This window comes from Bufo bufo, chromosome 6 (genome assembly GCF_905171765.1).
Source record: "Bufo bufo chromosome 6, aBufBuf1.1, whole genome shotgun sequence".
Lineage (NCBI taxonomy): Eukaryota > Metazoa > Chordata > Amphibia > Anura > Bufonidae > Bufo > Bufo bufo.
In genome coordinates, this window is record NC_053394.1 from 194,343,634 (window position 1) to 194,367,987 (window position 24,354).

General features: G+C 45.0%; 1 protein-coding gene across 1 annotated transcript in view; it reads right to left on the reverse strand.

Annotated features, from left to right (window-relative positions):
* PRPF19 (pre-mRNA processing factor 19) overlaps positions 1–24,354 on the reverse strand; it is a 297,502-nt gene that overhangs the window by 172,501 nt on the left and 100,647 nt on the right. The window contains exons 5-8 of the mRNA XM_040436035.1: positions 17,679–17,749; positions 17,530–17,592; positions 17,398–17,439; positions 16,169–16,243 (exon numbers count right to left, since the gene is read on the reverse strand). Coding sequence (XP_040291969.1) covers positions 16,169–16,243; positions 17,398–17,439; positions 17,530–17,592; positions 17,679–17,749 — 251 coding nt within the window. The remainder of the gene's footprint in view (positions 1–16,168; positions 16,244–17,397; positions 17,440–17,529; positions 17,593–17,678; positions 17,750–24,354) is intronic.

Below are 24,354 nucleotides of genomic sequence, written 5' to 3' on the forward strand. Positions count from 1 at the left end.
TCTGTCATGCGCCGCCTGCCGCAGCTCCCTCTGTCATGCGCCGCCTGCCTATCTCACCTTATGAATGAACGGGCAGGCGGCGCATGAATACGGTATTACCCCTACACAACTTACCCATGCAGTAGTTCTCCTCGAGCCTGAGTGTGGCTAAATATAGTAAGTCTCAAAGTGCTATAATGTTCTAGACTTCCTTTGTCATATTTCTAGGCCAATCACAAATGAGGCCTATCCTAATTCTTGTCTCCATCATCAGAACACATGGGAGATTTACGCCACTCTTTACTTCCCTGAGCTGGAGTAAGATTAAGATGCACCTAATTCACTAACCCTTAGGATACCAGAGGTTTTTTAGTTTTTGCATTTTCATTTTTCTTCCCCGTCTTCCTGGAGCCATAACTTATTTATCTGTTCACATATACATATAATGGCTATATAATTGATTTTTGCGGGACAAGTTGTACTTTTCTAAAGCCACCGTTTAATATGACATACCATGTAGTGGGAAGCGGGAAAAAAATCCAATCCCTGTGTGGCAAAACTGACCTGTGCCACATCACATATGTATAGGTTTTACATGTCTAAGCAACGTGGGGGCTAATGTTTTGCAGGATTATCTGTAGTATTTATTGGTACCAATTTTGAGTGTTTTTTTAAATCACATAGAAACATAGAATGTGTCGGCAGATAAGAACCATTTGGCCCATCTAGTCTGCCCAATATATCTGAATCCTATGAATGGTCCCTGGCCCTATCTTATATGAAGGATAGCCTTATGCCTATTCCATGCATGCTTAAACTCCTTCACTGTATTTGCAGCTACCACTTCTGCAGGAAGGCTATTCCATGCATCCACTACTCTCAGTAAAGTAATACAGTCATGTGAAAAAATTAGGACACCCTTTGAAAGCATGTGGTTTTTTGTAACATTTTTAATAAATGGTTATTTCATCTCCGTTTCAACAATACAGAGAGATTAAAGTAATCCGACTAAACAAAGAAAACTGAAGAAAAGTCTTTTCAAGATCTTCTGTAAATGTCATTCTACAAAAATGCCTATTCTAACTGAGGAAAAAGATAGGACACCCTTGCCCCTAATAGCGAGTGTTACCTCCTTTGGCTGAAATAACTGCAGTGAGACGGTTCTTGTAGCCATCTACCAGTCTTCGACATCGGTCTGAGGAAATTTTACCCCACTCCTCAATGCAGAACTTTTTCAGCTGTGAGATGTTTGAGGGGTTTCTTGCATGTACAGCCCTTTTCAAGTCACCCCACAGCATCTCAATGGGATTCAAATCTGGACTTTGACTTGGCCATTCCAGGACTCTCCATTTCTTCTTTTTCAGCCAATCTTTGGTTGATTTACTAGTATGTTTTGGGTCATTGTCATGTTGCATGGTCCAGTTCCGCTTCAGCTTTAATTTTCTAACTGATGGTCTCACATGTTCTTCAAGCACCTTCTGATACACAGTAGAATTCATCGTGGATTCTATGATGGTGAGCTGACCAGGTCCTGCTGCAGCAAAGCAGCCCCAAACCATGACACTTCCACCTCCATGCTTCACAGTTGGTATGAGGTTCTTTTCTTGGAATGCTGTGTTTGGTTTACGCCAAACATGTCCTCTGCTGTTGTGTCCAAATAATTCAATTTTGGACTCATCTGTCCAAAGAACATTATTCCAGAAGTCCTGGTCTTTGTCAACTTTATCGCTGGCAAATGTCAGTCTGGCCTCGATGTTTCTCTTGGAAAGCAAAGGTTTCCTCCTTGCACACCTCCCATGCAAGTTAAACTTGTACAGTCTCTTTCTGATTGTAGAGGCATGTACTTCTACATCAACAGTAGCCAGAGCCTGCTGTAGTTCTCGAGATGACACTTTAGGGTTTTTGGATACCTCTTTTAGCATCTTGCGGTCTGCTCTTGGGGTGAACTTGCTGGGGCGACCAGTCCTGGGCATGTTGGCAGTTGTTTTGAAAGCCCTCCACTTGTAGACTATCTTCCGGACAGTGGAATGGCTGATTTCGAAATCTTTTGAGATCTTTTTAAATCCCTTCCCAGACTCATAGGCTGCTACAATCTTTTTTCTGAAGTCCTCTGACAGCTCTTTTGCTCTCACCATGGTGCTCACTCTCACTTCAACAGTCAGGAGCACACCAAACTAAATGTCTGAGGTTTAAATAGGGCAAGCCTCATTCAACATGCAGAGTAACGATCTACTAATTATGTGCACCTGGTGTGATATACCTGTGTGAGATCTGAGCCAATTTAAGAGGGAATACATGTGAGGGTGTCCTATCTTTTTCCTCAGTTAGAATAGGCATTTTTGTAGAATGACATTTACAGAAGATCTTGAAAAGACTTTTCTTCAGTTTTCTTTGTTTAGTTGGATTACTTTAATCTCTCTGTATTGTTGAAACGGAGATGAAATAACCATTTATTAAAAATGTTACAAAAAACCACATGCTTTCAAAGGGTGTCCTAATTTTTTCACATGACTGTACTTCCTTATATTACTTTTAAACCTTAGCCCCTCTAATTTAAAACTGTGTCCTCTTGTGGTAGTTTTTCTTCTTTTAAATATGCTCTCCTTTACCGAGTTGATTCCCTTTATGTATTTAAAAGTTTCTATCATATCCCCTCTGTCTCGTCTTTCTTCCAAGCTATACATATTAAGGTCCTTTAACCTTTCCTGGTAAGTTTTATCCTGCAATCCATGTACTAATTTAGTAGCTCTTCTCTGAACTCTCTCTAGAGCAGGGACCAGCAACCTCCGGCACTCCAGGTGTTGTGAAACTACATCTCCCATCATGCACCCATGCTTGGCTGTTCTCTGAACTCCCACAGAAGTGAAAGGAGCATGCTGGGAGATGTAGTTTCACAACAGCTGGAGTGCCGAAGGTTGCTGATCCCTGCTCTAGAGTATCTATATCCTTCTGGAGATATGGCCTCCAGTACTGCGCACAATACTCCAAGTGAGGTCTCACCAGTGTTCTGTACAGCGGCATAAGCACTTCACTCTTTCTACTGCTTATACCTCTCCCTATACATCCAAGCATTCTGCTGGCATTTCGTGCTGCCCTATTACATTGTCTTCCCACCTTTAAAGGGAACCTGTCACCGGGATTTGGGGTATAGAGCTGAGGACATGGGCTGCTAGATGGCCGCTAGCACATCCACAATACCCAGTCCCCATAGCTCTGTGTGCTTTTATTGTGTAAAAAAAACAATTTAATACATATGCAAATTAACCTGGGATGAGTCAGAGCTTGAAAATATGACTCTTCTCTGGTCACACAAGTAAGATATGACTTATGTTAATTTGCATAAAAGGCGGGAAGTACAAAAATGCATAATACTTATTGAATTCATCTGCAAATTAAATTAAAAGTGTAATGTATATGTTTAGGGTAACTCAATGAACATTTAGAAACGCTCAGTGAGGGTAGCATAGTAGAGGTGACAGGTTCCCTTTAAAGGGTTTCTATCACTTTGTATGACATAATTAGCTGTCAGACACTAGCGATCTGCTAGTGTCTGCTCTGGCCAACCATCCTACTATAATCGCTTGTGGGGCAGCGGTTTTGCTAAAAAACGAACTTTAATAAATATGCTAATGAGCCTCTAGGTGCTATGTGGGCGTCATTAGCACCTAGAGGCTCCGTCTACCTTCATATACAGCCACCGCCCAGCGCGTCCCTCCAGCCCGGCCATCTCCTCCTGAATGCGATCCACGTGTGACGCAGCGGACGAATTCTCGCGCATGCGCCGTGCGCGGCTGTATTCGGCGCATTCGCATTGAATGTCTGCTCCCAGCTCAGACGTCTCAAATGCGCCGAATACAGCCGCGCACGGCGCATGCGCGAGAATTCGTCCGCTAGCTCAGACATCTCAAATGGGCCGAATACAGCCGCGCATGCGCGAGAATTCGTCCGCTGCGTCACACGGAGGATCGCATTCAGGAGGAGATGGGCGGGCTGGAGGGACGCGCTGGGCGGCGACTGTTTATGAAGGTAGACGGAGCCTCTAGGTGCTAATGACGCCCACATAGCACCTAGAGGCTCATTAGCATATTTATTAAAGTTCGTTTTTTAGCAAAACCGCTGCCCCACAAGCGATTATAGTAGGATGGTTGGCCAGAGCAGACAGTAGCAGATCGCTAGTGTCTGACAGCTAATTATGTCATACAAAGTGATAGAAACCCTTTAAGTCTTCTGAAATAATTACTCCTAAATCCCTTTCCTCAGATACTGAGGTCAGGACTGTGGTGACGAGAAAGCGATGAAAAAAAAAAATGGCAAATAGGCCATTTTGATACTCTTTGCTGTACTGGAAATTTTAGATTTTAATAGTACAGGCTTTTTGGACACAGTGATACCCATGGTGTTTGTATTTATTATATATGTATTTATTCTAAGGGGAGTAAAATTTGTAGTCTTTTCAGGGGGCTACAATGTCCACTACTTTTTAATAACTGATTACTACATTATGTGGATTGCTGATTTCTTATGTTTGCCTGCCACCCAAGACATGAATTGCAGCTCTAATACGCTGGTTTGCTTCAGAAAGACCCAGCCTATTAGAATTAATTACCGGCATCCCTGTTCATCGCACAGGGATGCAGTTATTAACCTGGAAGCGCGCGCTTCCATATTTTTAACCCTTTAGATGCCTGATCACAGCATTTAAAGGCTGTAATGTCCGTGATCTGCATTATTGTTGGTCACGGACATTAGCCGTGGGCCTATGCTATTTGAAACAGCAGAGACCCGCGTCTATGGCGCCTGCTGCAGATACAAGCAGGAGCTATGTTTAAAGACTCCACCAGCGCTGTACATGTACGGCGCTGCTAGGGAAGGGGTAGACGCCTCAATAAATTAGTCACATCTCTGCCCCTCTGTGCATAAGGAACTAAAGTCTACAATAGTTAGGGGCTTCATACGTTTCGGGCACAAGTTATAGTAAATCTGACAGGCCATGCTAAACAAATCTCCATTTTCCATGCCATTTGAGAAAAGTGTCGAGAAGCTTAAAAAGTTGCAAATTAGGCACAAATATGGCATGCACCATAATCTGACTTTTTTACACCACAATTGTGGCGTAAAAAAGCTTAAGGAAATGTCCCCCATGGTGTGTAAAACAGTTTACACTTACAGCACACAGAGTTAAGAGAGATTATTGATTTCAGCACAGACAGGGCAAGGACTATGCAAACTGATGGAGAGTCAGTCTAGTGACGGATGCTGACTAATAAAACTAAAACAAACACATGCAGAGGAACTCAAGCACTACATTAATTATATTATGACACACCAGACTATAAGACATACCATAGGTTTAGAAAATATCCGATGTAGGATAGACTTTTTTCTTGACAGACTTAGCTCAGTAGTCTCAAATAAACGTTATATCATCAGTGTACCATGTCAGATAAAATATGTAGCTTTTATTCATCTCTTAAAATGAGTGAGACAGCGTTACTAAAATTCTTGCACACGCACTTTTGTGCGTATGGCTCTTTGCTGAAAGAAGGGGTGTCAGGTCTATTGCCCTAGTGGGGGCTAGGCGGTTTTGTGATGGGAGTAGCTTCTTGGTGAGATCAACAGATATTACTCCTGTACTGCTTAGCCTAACTCTAGTCTTGAGTGGGGAGATTGGCTAACTGGCTGTAGTCGGAGCACTCGCCCTGAAAAGAGCGACCCCCAGCCACTGAAACCTTGGGCCTGTATCTGTATATCCCTTCCTCTAATAGCTGACTGCAAGTTCTATCCGACGCGTTTCCCCATAATACAATGGTTCATCAAAGAGTGATCAGTGCAGTGGCAGAGCTTCTTCATATAAAATGGCAATGGCAGCTTGCTTAAGGATTCTGTCTCCTTTTGTAGTTCTAGCCCCGCTCCTCAGGCAGCGCTCAGCCAATCCCAGCGAGGCAGAGGAGGGCCAATGGGCAATTCTAAACCGTCCTGACCCGCCCCCGCCTACTGGGAGTGATGCTTAACCAGGGGCAAACTTGTTTCCATTGGGCTCTTATTACGCGACCCGGCAGAATCACTTGCAGCTCACTTGCTGTTTTTATCAGCGCTGTCAAAGCAGTGACAGCGCTGGTGACGATCGGACTCATCCAGTGGCTCTAAACAGTTGATCTTAGTATACTTAACCCCTTAGGGACGCATGACGTACCGGTACGGCATGTTTTACCGAGTCCTTAAGGACCCATGACATACCGAGATTTCCTGTGAAAACGCGCACACAGGAACCAAAGGTAAACGAGTGGATCTGCAGCCTGCCAGCGGCGATCGTTCGCTGGCAGACTGTAGATCCGATTTTTTTTTTAACCCCTTAAAGATAAATTTAAGGGGTTAAAAACACATACGGACGTCTGAATGGAGTCTTACAGGGGGGTGATCACCCCATATTAGACCCTGATCACCCCCCTGTCATTGATCACCCCCCTGTAAGGCTCCATTCAGACGTCCGTATGTGTTTTGCGGATCCGCACATTGCCAGAACTATATAGAAAATGCCTTTTCTTGTCCGCAATTTCGGACAAGAATAGGACATGTTCTATAGTCTCTACAAAAAAAATGCAGTATTCGCCCGATCAGGCCTGATCTTGTGCGCACACTTGCGTTCAGTCCGCCCCACCGCAGTGACAGAAATATTTTTTTTTCTGATCACTGCAAAAACACCGTAAAAACTCTGCTATAAAAAGATCACTTTTGAGGGGCATGGCGAGTTCATAGAAGATTTTTTTTTTGTCACAAGTTAGCGGAAATTTTTATTTTTATCTTACAAAGTCTCATATTCCACTAACTTGTGACAAAAAATAAAATCTCACATAAACTCACCATACCCCTCACGGAATCCAAATGCGTAAACATTTTTAGACATTTATATTCCAGACTTCTTCTCACGCTTTAGGGCCCCTAAAATGCCAGGGCAGTATAAATACCCCACAAGTGACCCCATTTCGGAAAGAAGACACCCCAAGGTATTTCGTGAGGGGCAAGGCGAGTTCATGTAAAATTTTATTTTTTGTCACAAGTTAGTGGAATATGAGACTTTGTAAGAGAAAAAAAATAAATAAAAAATCATCATTTTCCGCTAACTTGTGCCAAAAAAAATAATATTCTAGGAACTCGCCATGCCCCTCACGGAATACCTTGGGGTGTCTTCTTTCCAAAATGGGGTCACTTGGAGTATTTATACTGCCCTGGCACTTTAGGGGACCTAAAGCGTGAGAAGTAGTTTGGAATCCAAATGCGTAAAAAATGCCCTGTGAAATCGTAAAGATTCTCATTGGAATTTGGGCCCCTTTGCGCACCTAGGCTGCAAAAAAGTGTCACACATGTGGCATCGCTGTACTCCGGATGAGTAGGGCAATGTGTTTTGGGGTGTATTTTTACATATACCCATGCTGGGTGAGAGAAATATCTCTGTAAATGACAACTTGAAAAAAAAAAATTATACATAGATATTAGGGGTGCACCGAAATGAAAATTCTGGTCCGAAACCGAAAATTCTGGATGCCCTTGACCGAAAACCGAAACTGCCTTTTTGCCCAAATACTTTTAAAATACTTTTTTTTAACTGATTTTATTAATAATTCTTTTTCATGAATTTAATAAATCATATTATATATGGAGAGGTGATCTGTGGGTGGCTCTGTTATGGAGAGGGGGATCTGTGGGTGGCGCTGTTATGGAGAGGGGGATCTGTGGGTGGCTGTTATGGAGAGGGGGATCTGTGGGTGGCGCTGTTATGGAGAGGGGGATCTGTGGGTGGCGCTGTTATGGAGAGGGGGATCTGTGGGTGGCGCTGTTATGGAGAGGGGGATCTGTGGGTGGCGCTGTTATGGAGAGGGGGATCTGTGGGTGGCGCTGTTATGGAGAGGGGGATCTGTGGGTGGCGCTGTTATGGAGAGGGGGATCTGTGGGTGGCGCTGTTATGGAGAGGGGGATCTGTGGGTGGCGCTGTTATGGAGAGGGGGATCTGTGGGTGGCGCTGTTATGGAGAGGGGGATCTGTGGGTGGCGCTGTTATGGAGAGGGGGATCTGTGGGTGGCTGTTATGGAGAGGGGGATCTGTGGGTGGCGCTGTTATGGAGAGGGGGATCTGTGGGTGGCGCTGTTATGGAGAGGGGGATCTGTGGGTGGCGCTGTTATGGAGAGGGGGATCTGTGGGTGGCGCTGTTATGGAGAGGGGGATCTGTGGGTGGCGCTGTTATGGAGAGGGGGATCTGTGGGTGGCGCTGTTATGGAGAGGGGGATCTGTGGGTGGCGCTGTTATGGAGAGGGGGATCTGTGGGTGGCGCTGTTATGGAGAGGGGGATCTGTGGGTGGCGCTGTTATGGAGAGGGGGGATATGTGCACTGTTATGGGCATAACAGTGCACAGATCCCCCCTCCCCATAGCAGTGCCATAGACCGATCCCCCTACCCATAACAGCCCCGGCCCTGCTGCTCACAGCATCACTCACTGCATCTTTATTTTACCTTACAATCGTGACGCTCCAGTAACAACTCTGCAGGCAGAGCGGAGGGCGGCGTAACGTCACTTACTCACGTGACGCACCTGCTCCGCCCACTTTATGAATGAAGGAGGCGGAGCAGGCGCGTCACGTGAGTAAGTGACGTTACGCCGCCCTCCGCTCTGCCTGCAGAGTTGTTACTGGAGCGTCACGATTGTAAGGTAAAATAAAGATGCAGTGACTTAAAGTAAACCGCTCGCCCGGCGCCCGCAGATGGTGAGCTACTTGGTGGGTGACAAATCCCACACCCCATATTTTCGGCCGATATGTAACAATATCGGCCGAAATGGATTAGGTACATTTTCGGCCGATATTTTCGGCTGCCGGAATTTCGGTGCACCCCTAATAGATATTTCTCTCACCCAGCATGGGTATATGTAAAAATACACCCCAAAACACATTGCCCAACTTCTCCCGAGTACGGCGATACCACATGTGTGACACTTTTTTGCAGCCTAGGTGCGTAAAGGGGCCGAAAGTCCAACGAGTTCCTTTAGGCTTTACAGGGTTGCTCACAATTTAGACTTGCCCAAAATGCCAGAACAGTAAACACACCCCACAAATGACCCCATTCCGGAAAGAAGACACCCCAAGGTATTCGCTGAGGGGCATATTGAATCCATGAAAGATTGAACTTTTTGTCACAAGTTAGCGGAAAGGGAGACTGAGAAAAAAAAACATAAATTTCCGCTAACTTGTGCCAAAAAAAAAAAAAAAAAAACTTCTATGAACTCTCCATGCCCCTCACGGAATACCATGGGGTGTCTTCTTTCCAAAATGGGGTCACGTGTGGGGTATTTATACTGCCCTGGCATTTTAGGGGCCTAAAGCGTGAGAAGAAGTCTGGAATCCAAATGTCAAAAAATGCCCTCCTAAAAGGAATTTGGGCCCCTTTGCGCACCTAGGCTGCAAAAAAGTGTCACACATGTGGTATCGCCGTACTCAGGAGAAGTTGGGCAATGTGTTTTGGGGAGTCATTTTACATATACCCATGCTGGGTGAGAAATATATCGGTCAAATGCCAACTTTGTATAAAAAAAAATTGGAAAAGTTGACTTTTACAGAGATATTTCTCTCACCCAGCATGGGTATATGTTAAAAGACATCCCAAACACATTGCCCTATTTCTCCTGAGTACGGCGATACCACATGTGTGACACTTTTTTGCAGCCTAGGTGGGCAAAGGGGCCCACATTCTAAAGAGCACCTTTAGGATTTCACAGGACATTTTTTGGAATTCCAAACTACTACTCACGCATTAGGGCCCCTAAAATGCCAGGGCAGTATAACTACCCCAAGAGTGACCCCATTTTGGAAAGAAGACACCCCAAGGTATTTCGTGATGGGCATAGTGAGTTCATGGAAGTTTTTATTTTTTGTCACAAGTTAGTGGAATATGAGACTTTGTAAGGAAAAAAAATCATTTTCCACTAACTTGACAAAAAATAAAAAGTTCTATGAACTCACTATGCCCATCAGCGAATACCTTAGGGTGTCTACTTTCCGAAATGGGGTCATTTGTGGGGTTTTTCTACTGTGTGGGCATTGTAGAACCTCAGGAAACATGACAGGTGCTCAGAAAGTCAGAGCTGCTTCAAAATGCGGAAATTCACATTTTTGTACCATAGTTTGTAAACGCTATAACTTTTACCCAAAAAATAAATATACACTTATTGAATTTTTTTTAATCAAAGATATGTAGAACAATAAATTTAGAGAAAAATTTATATAGAAATGTTTTTTTTTTTTAATTTTTTACAACTGAAAGTGAAAAATGTCATTTTTTTGCAAATATTTCGGTAAATTTCGATTAATAAACAAAAAAAGTAAAAATGTCAGCAGCAGTGAAATACCACCAAATGAAAGCTCTATTAGTGAGAAGAAAAGGAGGTAAAATTCATTTGGGTGGTACGTTGAGCAATAAACCGTGAAAGTAGTGTAGTGCAGAATTGTCAAAAGTGGTCTGGTCATTAAGGGTGTTTAAGCTAGGGGAGCTGAGGTGGTAAAAAAAAATAAAAATTCCCTACACATGTTTGGTATCGCCGCGTCCTTAACGACCTGATCTATAAAACGGTCATGTTACTTTCCGTGCACAATGAACGCCATAAAAATAAAAAAAATAAAAACTATGAGGAAATTTAAATTTTACCCACCTTACTTCCCAAAAAAGGTAATAAAAGTGATCAAAAAAGTCGCATGTACGCCAAAATAGTACCAAACAGTCATCTCATCCCGCAAAAATCATACCCTATCCAAGATAATTGCCCAAAAACTGAAAAAACTATGGCTCTTAGACTATGGAAACACTAAGGCTACTTTCACACTTGCGGCAGGACGGATCCGACATGCTGTTCACCATGTCGGATGCGTCTTGCGGCTATTTCGCCGTGCCTCCGGACCGCCGCTCCGTCCCCATTGACTAATGGGGACGGGGGCGGAGCTCCGGCGCAGCACGGCGAAAGGCCGTCGGACTAAAATTACTGCAGGTCAGGTTTTTTAGCCCGGCGGCTTTCGCCGTGCTGCGCCGGAGCTCCGTCCCCGTCCCCATTATAGTCAATGGGGACGGAGCGGCGGTCCGGAGGCAGGGCGAAATAGCCGCAGGACGGATCCGACATGGTGAACAGCATGTCGGATCCGTCCTGCCGCAAGTGTGAAAGTACCCTTAAACATGATTTTTTTTTTGTTTCAAAAATGAAATCCTTGTGTAAAACTTAAATAAATTTAAAAAAAAGTATACATATTAGGCATCGCCGCGTACGTATCGACCAGCTCTATAAAAATATCACATGACCTAACCCCTCAGGTGACCACCATAAAAAAAATAAAAACGGTGTTAAAAAAAAGCAATTTGTTTGTCATCTTACGTCACAAAAAGTGTAATAGCAAGCGATCAAAAAGTCATATGCACCCCCAGCTCTTAGACTATGGAGACAAACATTTTTTTTGTTTTAAAAATGAAATCATTGTGTAAAACTTACATAAATAAAAAAAATTGTATACATATTAGGTATCGCCGCGTCCGTGACAACCTGCTCTATAAAATTACCACATGATCTAACCTGTCAGATGAATGCTGTAAATAAAAAAAACGTGCCAAAAAAGCTATTTCTTGTTACCTTGCCGCACAAAAAGTGTAATATAGAGCAACCAAAAATCATATGTACCCTAAACCAGTACCAACAAAACTGCCACCCTATCCGGTAGTTCCTAAAATGCGATTACTTTTTTGGCGTTTCTACTCTAGGGGTGCATCAGGGGGGCTTCAAATGGGACATGGTGTCAAAAAAACCAGTCCAGCAAAATCTGCCTTCCAAAAACCGTATGGCATTCCTTTCCTTCTGCGCCCTCCCGTGAGCCCGTACAGCAGTTTACGACCATATATGGGGTGTTTCTGTAAACTACAGAATCGGGGCCATAAATAATGTTTTGTTTGGCTGTTAACCCTTGCTTTGTAACTGGAAAAAAAAATATTTAAATGGAAAATCTGCCAAAAAAGTGAAATTTTGAAATTGTCTCTATTTTCTATTAAATCTTGTGCAACACCTAAAGGGTTAACAAAGTTTGTAAAATCAGCTTTGAATATCTTGAGGGGTGTAGTTTCTTAGATGGGGTCACTTTTATGGAGTTTCTATTCTAGGGGTGCATCAGGGGGGCTTCAAATGGGACATGGTGTCGAAAAACCAGTCCAGCAAAATCTGCCTTCCAAAAACCATACGGCGCACCTTTCCCTCTACGCCCTACTGTGTGCCCGTACAGTAGTTTATGGGCACATATGGGGTGTTTCTGTAAACGGCAGAGTCAGGGCAATAAAGATACAGCCTTGTTTGGCTGTTAACCCTTGCTTTGTTAGTGGAAAAAAATAGGTTAAAATGGAAAATTAGGCAAAAAAATGAAATTCTCAAATTTCACCCCCATTTGGCAATAACTTGTGCAACACCTAAAAGTTTGTAAAATCAGTTTTGAATACCTTGAGGGGTGTAGTTTATAGAATGGGGTCATTTGTTGGCAGTTTCTATTATGTAAGCCTCGCAAAGTGACTTCAGACCTGTAGTGGTCCCTAAAAATTGGGTTTTTGTAAATTTCTGAAAAATTTCAAGATTTGCTTCTAAACTTCTAAGCCTTGTAACATCCCCAAAAAATAAAATATAATTCCCAAAATAATTCAAACATGAAGTAGACATATGGGGAATGTAAAGTCATCACAATTTTCGGGGGTATAACTATGTATTACAGAAGTAGAGAAACAAACTTTGAAATTTGCAAAATTTTCAACATTTTTGGTAAATTTGGTATTTTTTTATGCAAAAAAAAAATATTTTTTGACTTCATTTTACCAGTGTCATGAAGTACAATATGTGACGAAATAAAAATCTCAGAATGGCCTGGATAAGTCAAAGTGTTTTAAAGGGATTCTGTCACCAGGTTTGACCCCTGTCAGCTAAACATATGCTGATGTTCAGGGCGTCTTCACGATTCCTAATGTGGGCTTATAAATGTCATCTGTGGGCTTATTTAGCTAAAAAAACTGCTTTTACTAACCTGTCAGTCAAACAAATAAGGTGCCCAAGGGGATGTTATTGGGTGCAAGATGCCCGCCGCACCCACCGCCGCCTTTCCGGACTTCTGCACCGCCTCTCGCTCTCCCTCCCTCCTCCTTCTGCTGTAAGATCTCGCGCTTGCGCACAGGGCTCTGCCTGATGCGCCCGTACGGACTTCTCCATTTGGCTTCTTACAGCGAAGTGCGCATGCGCAGGCACTTCGCTCAACCCCTGTATGCGCGAGATCTTACAGCAAAAGGAGGGGGGAGGGAGAGCGAGAGGCGGCACAGAGGATTAGGAGGCGGCGCTGGGCACGAACGGTGGTGGGTGCGGCAGGCATCTTGCACCCATTAATATCCCCTTGGGCACCTTATTTGTTTGACTGACAGGTTAGTAAAAGCTCTTTTTTAGCTAAATAAGCCCACAGATGACATTTATAAGCCCACATTAGGAATCGTGAAGACGCCCTGAACATCAGCATATGTTTAGCTGACAGGGGTCAAACCTGGTGATAGATTCCCTTTAAAGTTATCAGCATTAAAAGTGACACTGGTCAGATTTGCAAAAAATAGCCAAGTCCTTAAGGTGAAATAGGGCTGAGTCCTTAAGGGGTTAACAAGCTGTGTTTTCGTGCGATTATCCTGTGTATATAGGTCAACTGATCATTTCCCTTAACGCCCACTTACTATTTACATCAGCGCTGTCAGAGGACTGTCAGCGCCAATCATAAATCAAGCTCATCTAGCAATTCAAGGTAGTCAACCTATATGTTGTAGTCTCACAATCCATGTTTAAGTGGGATTAGTATATGCAAACGCCCCACAAATATTATCCATCAATGCGATCATATTGAAAGGTTATTGCTGGCTTAGTCTAGTCAGATGTACCCTTTTGTATAGCAATTCTGCAAATCAGTTTGAGGGATCCAGTCTGGGGGATACGATAATTACCAACATATATAATGACAGCTTATTGATGCTGTTAATGTCACATATGTGTATGTGCCAGCCTATGAACGGTATTATGTGGCTGACATTATCCTTAAACAGTGGAGGCAGGAATTGATATATTCTGGGATAATATAGTCAATGAACCAGTTTGTGGGGATTTGTCTATAGATGACACTCCAGACAGGACCGAGTCCCTCCCATACATAGTGGTCAGACTAAAAGGTCATCATTGAAGGAATGGCTTGAAGGAGAGATATTCATTCAAGCCATTCGGCGTGACCGTTTTTAGCTTGAAAATCCATTTGGATTCTGCCTTCAAGATTTTATTATCCCAATCCCCCCCTCTTCTAGGTTGGGGGATATGTTGGATGCCCACAAATTTAAGGCATGATGCATCCCCTCTGTGTACTTTATGTGCCTCGCCACCGACGTATCTTTTTCTTTGGCAATGTCATTATAATGATCCCTCATGCAGCGTCTAAACTCCCTTTTGGTCTTGCCCACATAATCTAGAGGGCATGTGCACTGTGCCAAGTAAACTACTCCTACTGTCACACAATTTATGAAATCCCGGATGTAATACTTCCTTTTTGAAGTGAATATGGTTTACTGCGTTTTACTTTAGTGTAGAGGTCAAAGTCAGAAACTAGGGTGTAGCGTAGGTGGGGAGGGGGTAATAGTTTTTGTCAGCTCCTGTTCTCCTTACTGTGTCATCTGCTGACCATTGTAATAACCAGCAATTCTGCCTGTGGTCACCTCATTAAATGTACCTATCTAAATAAATGTGTCTCCTGTCATTGCTTGTGTCCTGCCATGCTTATTGTTCTGCTAGATTATTTTATCTGCAACACACAGTTATGGTACACCATCCAGCTCTGCTACAAACACACACATGCGCGCTTATCTTAAAAAAACTCATATTTCCCTAGACTAGTGCCAGGCATATAGTTTTCCTGCTCTGGCTCCTCCCATTAATGACATCAAAGGTCCTTAGGCTCTACTCAGAGGCTTCATTTCCTTTCAGTATAGCATAGGATAGGAGTGGACAACCTGTTGCACTCCAGCTGTTGTGAAACTACAACTCCCAGCATGCATACTTGCTCTGCTCCTCTAAAGAAATCTCATAGAAATAAATGGAGCACACTAGGAATTGTAGTTTCACAACAGTTGGAGTGCCACAGGCCGCTCATCGCTGGTGAACGAATAAATAATTCAGCTTGCTCTCCTGCCGCTGAGCATACCGATTGGTGTGGCAGGAAGAGAGGTGTGTGCAAATGCACAACTATCTCACTGATCGGGCAAAGCGCTGTATGAGCACTCTGCCAGATATTTAAGGAAGCAGTTGGGAGTCTGGCTATGCTGGATCTTCCTGACTGCCGTTTAGAAGACGCAGTAAGTTTTAGCAAAAAAAATTCTCGCTAAAAAGTGTATCTTATAAAGCGAAAAATGCTGCATTATGGCAGAGATTAAGAGTGTTTTTAGGGTGCATAACATGAAAAATTTAATGTGATTTACACATTTGTTCAAGTGACCCTTAAGAAAAATTTGTTGGAAAAATTAGTGACCATTTAATATGTTTGTATAAATACAGGCAGGCATTCTGCCACATTAAGGCATAATCTTTGAACACTTATTCCCAACAAGCCAGTTTTTTTTCTCAAAAACAGTGTGGGTTTAAACACAATCTGCCCCTAAAATACCCCTCTGTTCCGTCACTGTGACCCCCGCTGTTTTTTGCACCTGATAATTTAGACCATCGTTATGGGAGGAGAAGACATTTGGTTTTCTCAATGGAGTATCCTTCTCCCTGGCTGTAGGGTGGTCCAACTGCAGAGCAGAGCGTCACAGCCAGGGAGAAGTTGAGCGTTTTTTTCTCCCTGGCTGTGATGCGCTCCACTGCGACTGGATCACGCTACAACAAAGGGAGAAGGAGACGCCCACTGAGAAAACCAAATGTCTCCTCCTTCCTATACTGATGGCCTAAATTAACATCAGGCACAAAAAACAGCAGGGGTCACAGTGGTGGAACGGAGGGGTATTTTAGGGGGGAAGGGGGTGCTTGCATCTGTAGGGGATGCCCTATCGGGTAAGCATACCAGTTTGTAACACAAACCCATGAAAGGTCCTCTTTAATAGAAGCCAAAATCTGCTGATACTAACCACATGTGAAGAAACTTGATGATACTTGCTGAGCTCTTCTGGCTTGATGAGGTCTTCTGGGACTGTCTTACCTCGCTAAAAAATAGCCAAAGAATTAAAAAACAAAACTGGATACATAATGAGTTATACATTTTATATACATTGACCATTTGACCTTGTAAAAACAAACTGACCTTTTTACGTTCGGAACATCCAGATTTTTTTTTTGTATGCGCTATACTTATGCTAATTAACTGGCTACTTTCACACTTGTTTTGTGCGGATCCGTCTTGGACGGATCCATTCAGATAATGCAACCGTATGCATACGTTCAGAACGGATCCGTTTGTATTATCTTTAACAAAGCTAAGACAAATCCGTCTTAAACACCATTGAAAGTCAATGGAGGACGGATCCGTATTCTATTGTGCCAGATTGTGAAAACGGATCTGTCCACTTTGACTTACACTGTGTGCCAGGGCGGATCCGTTTGGCTCAGTTTCATCAGTCAGACACCAAATCGCTGCAAGCAGCGTTTTGGTGTCAGTCTCAAAAGCGGAATGGAGACCAAACTAACACAAAGTGAGCAGGTTCTTTTCAAAACTGAGCAGGTCCTCCAGCAGGCTGTTCCATCGGGTGAACAGCCTGCCGGAACCATCCTGCCGCTAGTGACAGTGTGCCTCCGGACTGCCGCTCCGCCCCCATTGACTATAATGGGGCCATGGGAGGAGTTCCAGCAAGGCACGGCAGCGCACGGCGAGAGGCTGCCGGAATAAATGTCGGACATGTCGTAGTTTTATTCCGGCAATTTCTCACCGTGCGCTGCAGTGCCTCTGCCGAAACTCCGCCCCCGCTATAGTCAATGGGGACGGAGCGGCAGGACGGATCCAGCAGGCTGTTCACGGAACGGAACAGCCTGCCGGAGGTCCGTGCCACTAGTGTGAAAGTAGCCTAAAAAGGCAAACTGATCCATTTTCTACCGCTTGTGAGAGCACTGAAAGGATCTCACAAACCCTGAGGTCTCTGAAATACACGGTAAAAGCTGAGGAGTCTAAAGGTACATTTACACCAACAGATTATCTGACCACGTTCTTTCCAATCAGACCAATAGTTGGTGTGCATAACAGAAAGATCTGTGCCATCTGACCAATGATTGGTCAGAAAATCTTTTAGATTATCAATTGGTGTAAATGCCCCCTAACTCTCAAGATACTATTATGCATGCAAGCCTTGTTAAAAGCATCACATACCTTCTTGCGCTCCGTGGTGAGCACTGTTGCTTTGTCTTGAAGCTGTGTAAAGAGAAGTTATCAAAATAATCAAGATTAAAGCAAAAGCAGCAGTGAGTTCACTATTCAAATAGCTACTAGCTACAAATTCACCTTCTGTATGATTTCTGATGACATTCCCACCAATTCTCCCAAGTCCATAGCCTCTGCAGAACCCTGTTAAAAAAAAAAAAAAGTCACTCAGAAGCTGCACACAAACTTACAAAGGATCACTAAGACACTAAGAGGCCAAATATACTTACTGCTGCGCCTACTTGAGGGGTAGGGTTGGCCTGCATAGAAATGCCAGCTTGTGGTTTCAATGTAGCCAGAGCTGTAAGAAAACCACCAGAAAATTACTATAAGAATCTATCTATACAAATAAGACTACATTTAAAGCCTCCTGCACACGACCGGTTTTTCCCCCCCCGTTTACGTTCCATATACGGTCCGTATACGGAACCATTCATTTCAATGGTTCCGCAAAAAAAAACTGAATGTACTCCGTATGCATTCCGTTTCCGTATTTCCGTTTAAAGATAGAACATGTCCTATTATTGCCCGCAAATCACGTTCCGTGGCTCCATTCAAGTCAATGGGTCCGCAAAAAAAAAACGGAACACATACGGAAATGCATCCATATGTCTTAAGTTTAGTTTTTTGCTGAACCATCTATTGAAAAGGTTATGCCCAGCCCAATTTTATCTATGTAATTACTGTATATGCCATACGGAAAAACGGAACAGAAACAAAAAACGGAACGGATCCGTGAAAAACGGACCGCAAAACACTGAAAAAGCCATACGGTCGTGTGCAGGCGGCCTAATACTGCTTTATTCCCTTCCCAACATCTAACGTACTGTTACAGCGCAGCGGAAAGAGACCGCAAACCGATGTAATAGAAAGGAGGAACAAAAAACAATCACCGTGCCTAATTGAACGGTGACCGGGCTAAGGTGGCTGCTTGGCCAGGCAGGCTTTTTAGTTAAGGGCCCAAGGAATTTATACCACACACCTGCAGCCCAGATCGATGTGACTGGCCAGTCAGTGCAGACCGGCCAATTGCAGCTCCCACATGGCAAAAGACATTAAGGGGGCTGCAGGTGGGCTTGGGAGGAGAAGTGGAGGCAGAGGGTGGTGGCTGGTGCTGAACCAGTCACCCCCAAGTTCAGGCAGGTGATTTAGGCCCAAACTTGCTTTTTCACAAGGGCTAACAGGAGAATTTCACCCCACAGTTTGCTACATATTTTCTACTGAGTATAGAAACAGCCCATTTTTTATCGTAAACTGCTGTTTGGGGATATGCCAGGGCTCCGAAGGGAAGGAGCGGCATTTGGAATATCCAACATGGAATTTGCTGAAATGGATTTTAAGAGCTTTAACTTTATTTTTCTGTTGACTGAGCTGTGAGGGGACTCATTTTTTGTGGGACAAACTCTAGTTTTTATTGGTACCATTTTGGGGAACTGTTGGTTTTCTTCTCTTTTTATCTGATATTTTGCAAAGCAGGCAAAAAATTGAAACTTTGTGCCATGTGGTATATATGTTAACTTTATTCTGCAGGTTGAAACTATTATGGCGATATTAAATTTATTTTTTTCATTTTTTATAAAAAAAAAAAAAAAAATACACCATACACAGACATCCAAAACATTCAAATTTTTCTGCCAACATAGATGTCTGAGGGCTTGCCATTTGCAGGACAGACTGTACTTTTTAAATCTGTACATTTAACATAACGGGACATTTAACATAACTTTTTATTTTTACTACCGATTTCTCCTGCAACTGGGGCTGACATAGTAGCTCCAGTTAGACAGCCGTATGCTGTCAGAAAAGATGCAGATCTGTTTTTTTGCAGACCATTCATCATGTCTGCAAAAAAACTGATTGCATTCCGTTTTTTGTTGACCCATAGACCTCAAATGGGGCAATGGCCTGATTTTCACTGTTAAGTACAGGACAGGTTTCATTAGTTTTGCTGAGCCATGTAATGGAAGAAAAAGGCCCCATAGAAGTGAATGGGTCAGAATCTACAAAAAAAAACGGATACACATTTTTGAAGACAGCATACGGCAGTCTGAATGAACCCTTACAGGGCGAATACAGTTCACAGCCTCACTGCAGGGCCAATCGAGGTCTAAGGAAGACCCGGGAGCTCCTGCATTCTCCCAGCCCTTGCGGTCAAATGATTGCTGTGACCTATACAACAAGCAGCATAGTGCTTCCTCAGTTATATAAATAATGCTCATTTAGTACTGTGTATATAGCGATCAAGAAGGCAGGGAACTGTCCCTGCGTTCTCTATTGGGTGCCCTGCTGACAGCTGCACAATTAGTGCACAGCTGCAGTCTCTGAACAGACATAGTTAATAGGATTGAAAAAAGACATAGGTCCATCAAGCTCAAGAATGTTTTTAGAATGTCTATTCAGAGATAAGTCCCAACCACGAAGACGTTTATAGTCTATGGGCAGACGGCAACTGGTTAGGAACCAACAACATTTAAACATTTATGACATATTCCAACTTGCATCTCTTAGATATATACAAACACATTCTATCACAAAATATACAACTAGCTATGATCCAATAAGGTCAATGGCTATAAAATGTGTATAAAGAGAGTCTAGTGAGGAAACTGGCAAGAACCAAGCAAGAAAAAGAAAGAAGGTACACCACACGTGTGTAGGAAAGGAGCGTAGAGTTGATCAGATCCCTTGATTTATAATCTTGTACACATGTATATCTGTAGGTTTTGAATATATTTTAGTTCCTTTAGCTTATTTATTTCATGTGGGGTAGTGATGAGCGAACCCAGACAGCAACGTTCTGGATCGTACCAGACATTTTGGTGTCCGTGTACCGAACACAAATTTTGGCGCTAAAGTCTGTGTTCGTTGTTTAAATAAAGCCTGTTGAAGGGCTGCAACGCAGACAATCAACAAACGCTTAAGCTGTGGGCAGTTGGAAGCCATCACAGTCATGCCTAATATTGGCATGGCCATGATTGGCCGGCGCACTCTGCGACCATGCATGCATAAATGCTGGATCACATGGTGTGGCGCCCTTCTGCTCTAACTAGTGTAGTGACAGGACGCTTTTACAGGGTCTATTATTTTAAAAAAATGTGCTGGTGACCTGTAGACATTGATCAGTGCAATACAGGTCCTTTGAAACAGGTAGAAAGAAATACCATACTTAATCGTGCTGTTCAGTCTGAGGGTGACCTGTTGGCATTTTTGTTAAGTACAATCCTACTCCTTTGCACAAAAGACAGGCAAATATAGTTAATCAGTCTGTTAATTGTGTGGGTGAGACTTTTTTTGGGGGTGAAAAAACCTTTACTCGCTACTGTCACAGGGAAGTAAGGAGATTTTTTGTGAAACTCACCTGTAAAAATTTTTTCTCGACTTTCCCATTGGGGGACACAGACCATGGGTATAGCTTAGAGATATTAGTAGGAGGGACACTATGCAAATACAAAAGAGCTCCTCCTCCTCGGGCTATACCCCCCCCAACTCCACCAGGAGAAACTCAGGCGTTGCAAAAGCAGTAGAAGGAGAGCAGAAAAAATAATGGAAGCCATCAAACAAAAGCCCATGAGGTCCAACCACAAACAGAAACGGAACTGAAGACCCCTCCTGCGACAGGCAGAATGGGTGGGAGCTGTGTCCCCCAATGGAAAAGTCGAGAAAAGGATTTTACAGGTGAGTTTCACAAAAAATCTCCTTTTCTCATACTTTTTTCCATTGGGGGACACAGACCATGGGACGTCCTAAAGCAGTCCATGGGGTGGGAAAATATCAGCACCGCCAGGAGGAACGTCCAACGGTAAAACAGGAACCACAGCCTGTAGAACCCTGCGGCCAAAGTAGCATCAGCCGAAGCCAGGGAATGCAACTGATAAAACTTAGTAAAAGGTATGTAAGGACGACCAGGAGGCCGCTTAACACAGCTGAGACGCAGAGGCACGATTGCGCCTTGCCCAGGAAGCCCCCACCGCCCTAGTGGAGTGAGCGGTAATCAGAGCCGGGGAAACCCTACCACGAGCGCGATTAGCCGAGCGGATCCATCGCGCCACAGTGACCTTGGAGGCCGCCAGACCCTTACGAGACCCCTCGGGAACCACAAAGAGGGAGTCTGAACGGCGGACGGAAGCGGTAGCCGTGAGATACACTTTTAAGGCCCGGACGACATCCAGGGAATGTAGAGCGCGTTCCTTGGGGTTTGCCGGAGAAGGGCAAAAGGAGGGCAGGACAAAATCCTCGTTAAGATGGAAAGGAGAAACCACCTTGGGCAAAAAGGGGGGAACCGGACGGAGCACAACCTTATCCTGGTGAAAAACCAGAAAGGGCTCCTGGCAGGAAAGAGCGGCCAGCTCCAACACCTGTCAGGTGAGAAAAGTCAGGGAGACCTCACTCAGAGGTTCGAAGGGGGCCGTCTGCAGAGCGCGCAGGACCAAATTGAGATCCCAAGGAGGCAAAGGGGGAACATACGGAGGAACCGAATGAGCCACCCCCTGAAGGAAAGTCTTCACAGGACCCATAAGAGCAAGGGACTTCTGAAAAAAAAAATGGCCAGCGCAGAAACCTGACCTTTCAGGGAACTCAGCGACAGTCCCATCTCAAGTCCGGACTGAAGAAAAGACAGTACCGTCGGGATGGAAAAGCGAAGGGGAGGGAACCCCGAGTTTTCACAAAAAGTCAGGAAGGCCTTCCAGGTACGATAGTAAATCCGGGAGGAAGCCGGCTTCCTCGCACGGATCATGGTTCTGATCACTGAATCCGAGAACCCCCTCTTCTTCAGGGTGGCGGTTTCAACAGCCACGCCGTTAAACGAAGAGACCGTAAATTTCGGTGGAAGAGCGGGCCCTGAGACAGTAGGTCCTTTGTCAGGAAAAGGCCATGGGGCGTCCGCCAGCATCCGAGCCCCGTCTGAGAACCACGCGCGGCGAGGCCACTCTGGGGCAATGAGAACGGTCGGAATCCCTTCCGCCTCGATCTTGCGTAGAACCTTTAGTAGTAGAGGAAGCGGCGGGAGGACATAGAGAAGGCTGAAGTCCTGCCATGGAGAAACCAGCGCGTCCACTCCGCACGCCTTCGGATCCCAGGCGCGAGCCAGGAACACCAGGAGCTTGTTGTTGAGCCTGGATGCCATCAAGTCCACATCCGGACGGCCACATCTGTGGCAGATTTCTTCGAATACATCTGGATGCAGAGACCATTCGCCTGGATCCACCTTGTTGCAGCTTAGAAAGTCCGCTGTCCAGTTGTCTACTCCTGGAATGTAAACCGCTGACACCGGAACGTGCGACTCAGCCCACGTCAGAATTCTCGTCACTTCCAGCATCACCATCCGGCTGCGGGTCCCGCCCTGATGGTTGATGTAAGCCACAGCCGTGGCATTGTGCGATTGAATCCTCACCGGGAGGCCCACAAGGAGAGGAGTCCAATGGGAGAGGGAGTGGAAAATCGCCCTCAGCTCCAGAATATTAATCGGAAGGCGAGATTCCGCCACCGACCAAACCCCCTGGACCGTGCGAAACTGGAGAACGCCGCCCCAACCCAGGAGACTGGCATCGGTGGTGGAGATCGTCCAAGAGAATGGAAGAAAGGATCTCCCGACCTAAGGTTCATCGGGGATAGCCACCAATGGAGAGCTGCTCGAACCCGCTGAGACAAACGGATGCGATCGTCCAGACCCCGAGAGGTCTTGTCCCAGAGGGAAAGGATCTCCTGTTGCAACAAGCGAGTGTGAAACTGGGCATATGGAACGGCCTCGAAAGAGGCTACCATAAGACCCAGGACCTGCATGCATTCCCGTATGGAGAGACACGGGGAGCGCAACAAATGCGACACTGCCCCCTGGATCTGGGAGGACTTGGACTGGCAGAAATACTCTGGCGGCCGAGGTGTCCAAAATCATCCCCAGGAAGGAGAGCTTCTGGGACGGGAGGAGAGAGGACTTTGGGAAATTGATCAGCCAGCCGAACTGTTCCAGAGTCTGAACAGTGATACGGAGGCTGTCTTCGGCCTGCAGAAGCGAGGGGGCCTTTATCAGGATGTCGTCTAGATAGGGCAGCAAAAGGAATGAAGGAGCGGAGGGACCCATTCAGAACCTCCAAACTCACAGAGCAGCTTCAAGTCTAGGATCGGACACACCGACCCCTCCCATTTTGGGAATACGAGCAGGATCGAGTAAAAACCTGTGCCATGTTCCTCTGAAGGAACTGGGGTAATAACACCCAGAAGGGACCATCAAGAGGTCCAAGGCTCTGCCCTGATCCCTCGGAACGCGTGAAGAGAAAAACGTTCCGGCGGTCTGGACGCGAACTCTAACTAGTAACTGGAAGTTAACATATCTAGAGTCTAAGCGTCCTGAACATGGGCCCTCCAAACTTGGAGTGGAGAGCAGATGGACGCCCCACCACGAGGGGTGGGGGGCGTCCTATCCTGCGGAAGCCTGCTTAGGAGCAGCAGGGCAGACCGCCTGTGCCCTCGGGCTCCAGGAGGGCAGGAACCATCAAGGGGGAGGTTAGCAAGGGAACGCTTATAATCAGTGTCAGCGCCCCACCTTTCTGCCAGACCCTTCTGCGCTGATGATCGAGAGGGCTAGAATGCGGGTACAGAGGAACCATTGTCCCTGGAGGCCTTCGCAAGAAACTTCGGAAGCCTGGGACATTTGGCAAATCAAATCCAACATGTCCGCAGATGTCTCTTGTTCTGCCAGGTCTTGGTGGAAGCGTCAGCGATCACACCGAGAAGGCTCTGGCAACCTGTGCCGCAAGGACGTGCCCGCCCGTGAGAAAATGGATCTGGAGAGAGAATCCAGGCGCCTGTCCACTGTGTCCTCAGAGAGGCACCGTCTAAAAACAGGGAGGGCCGTGTTTTTTGGTTAACCTGGTCACCAGGGAATCCATCTTAGCCTAGGACATTTGG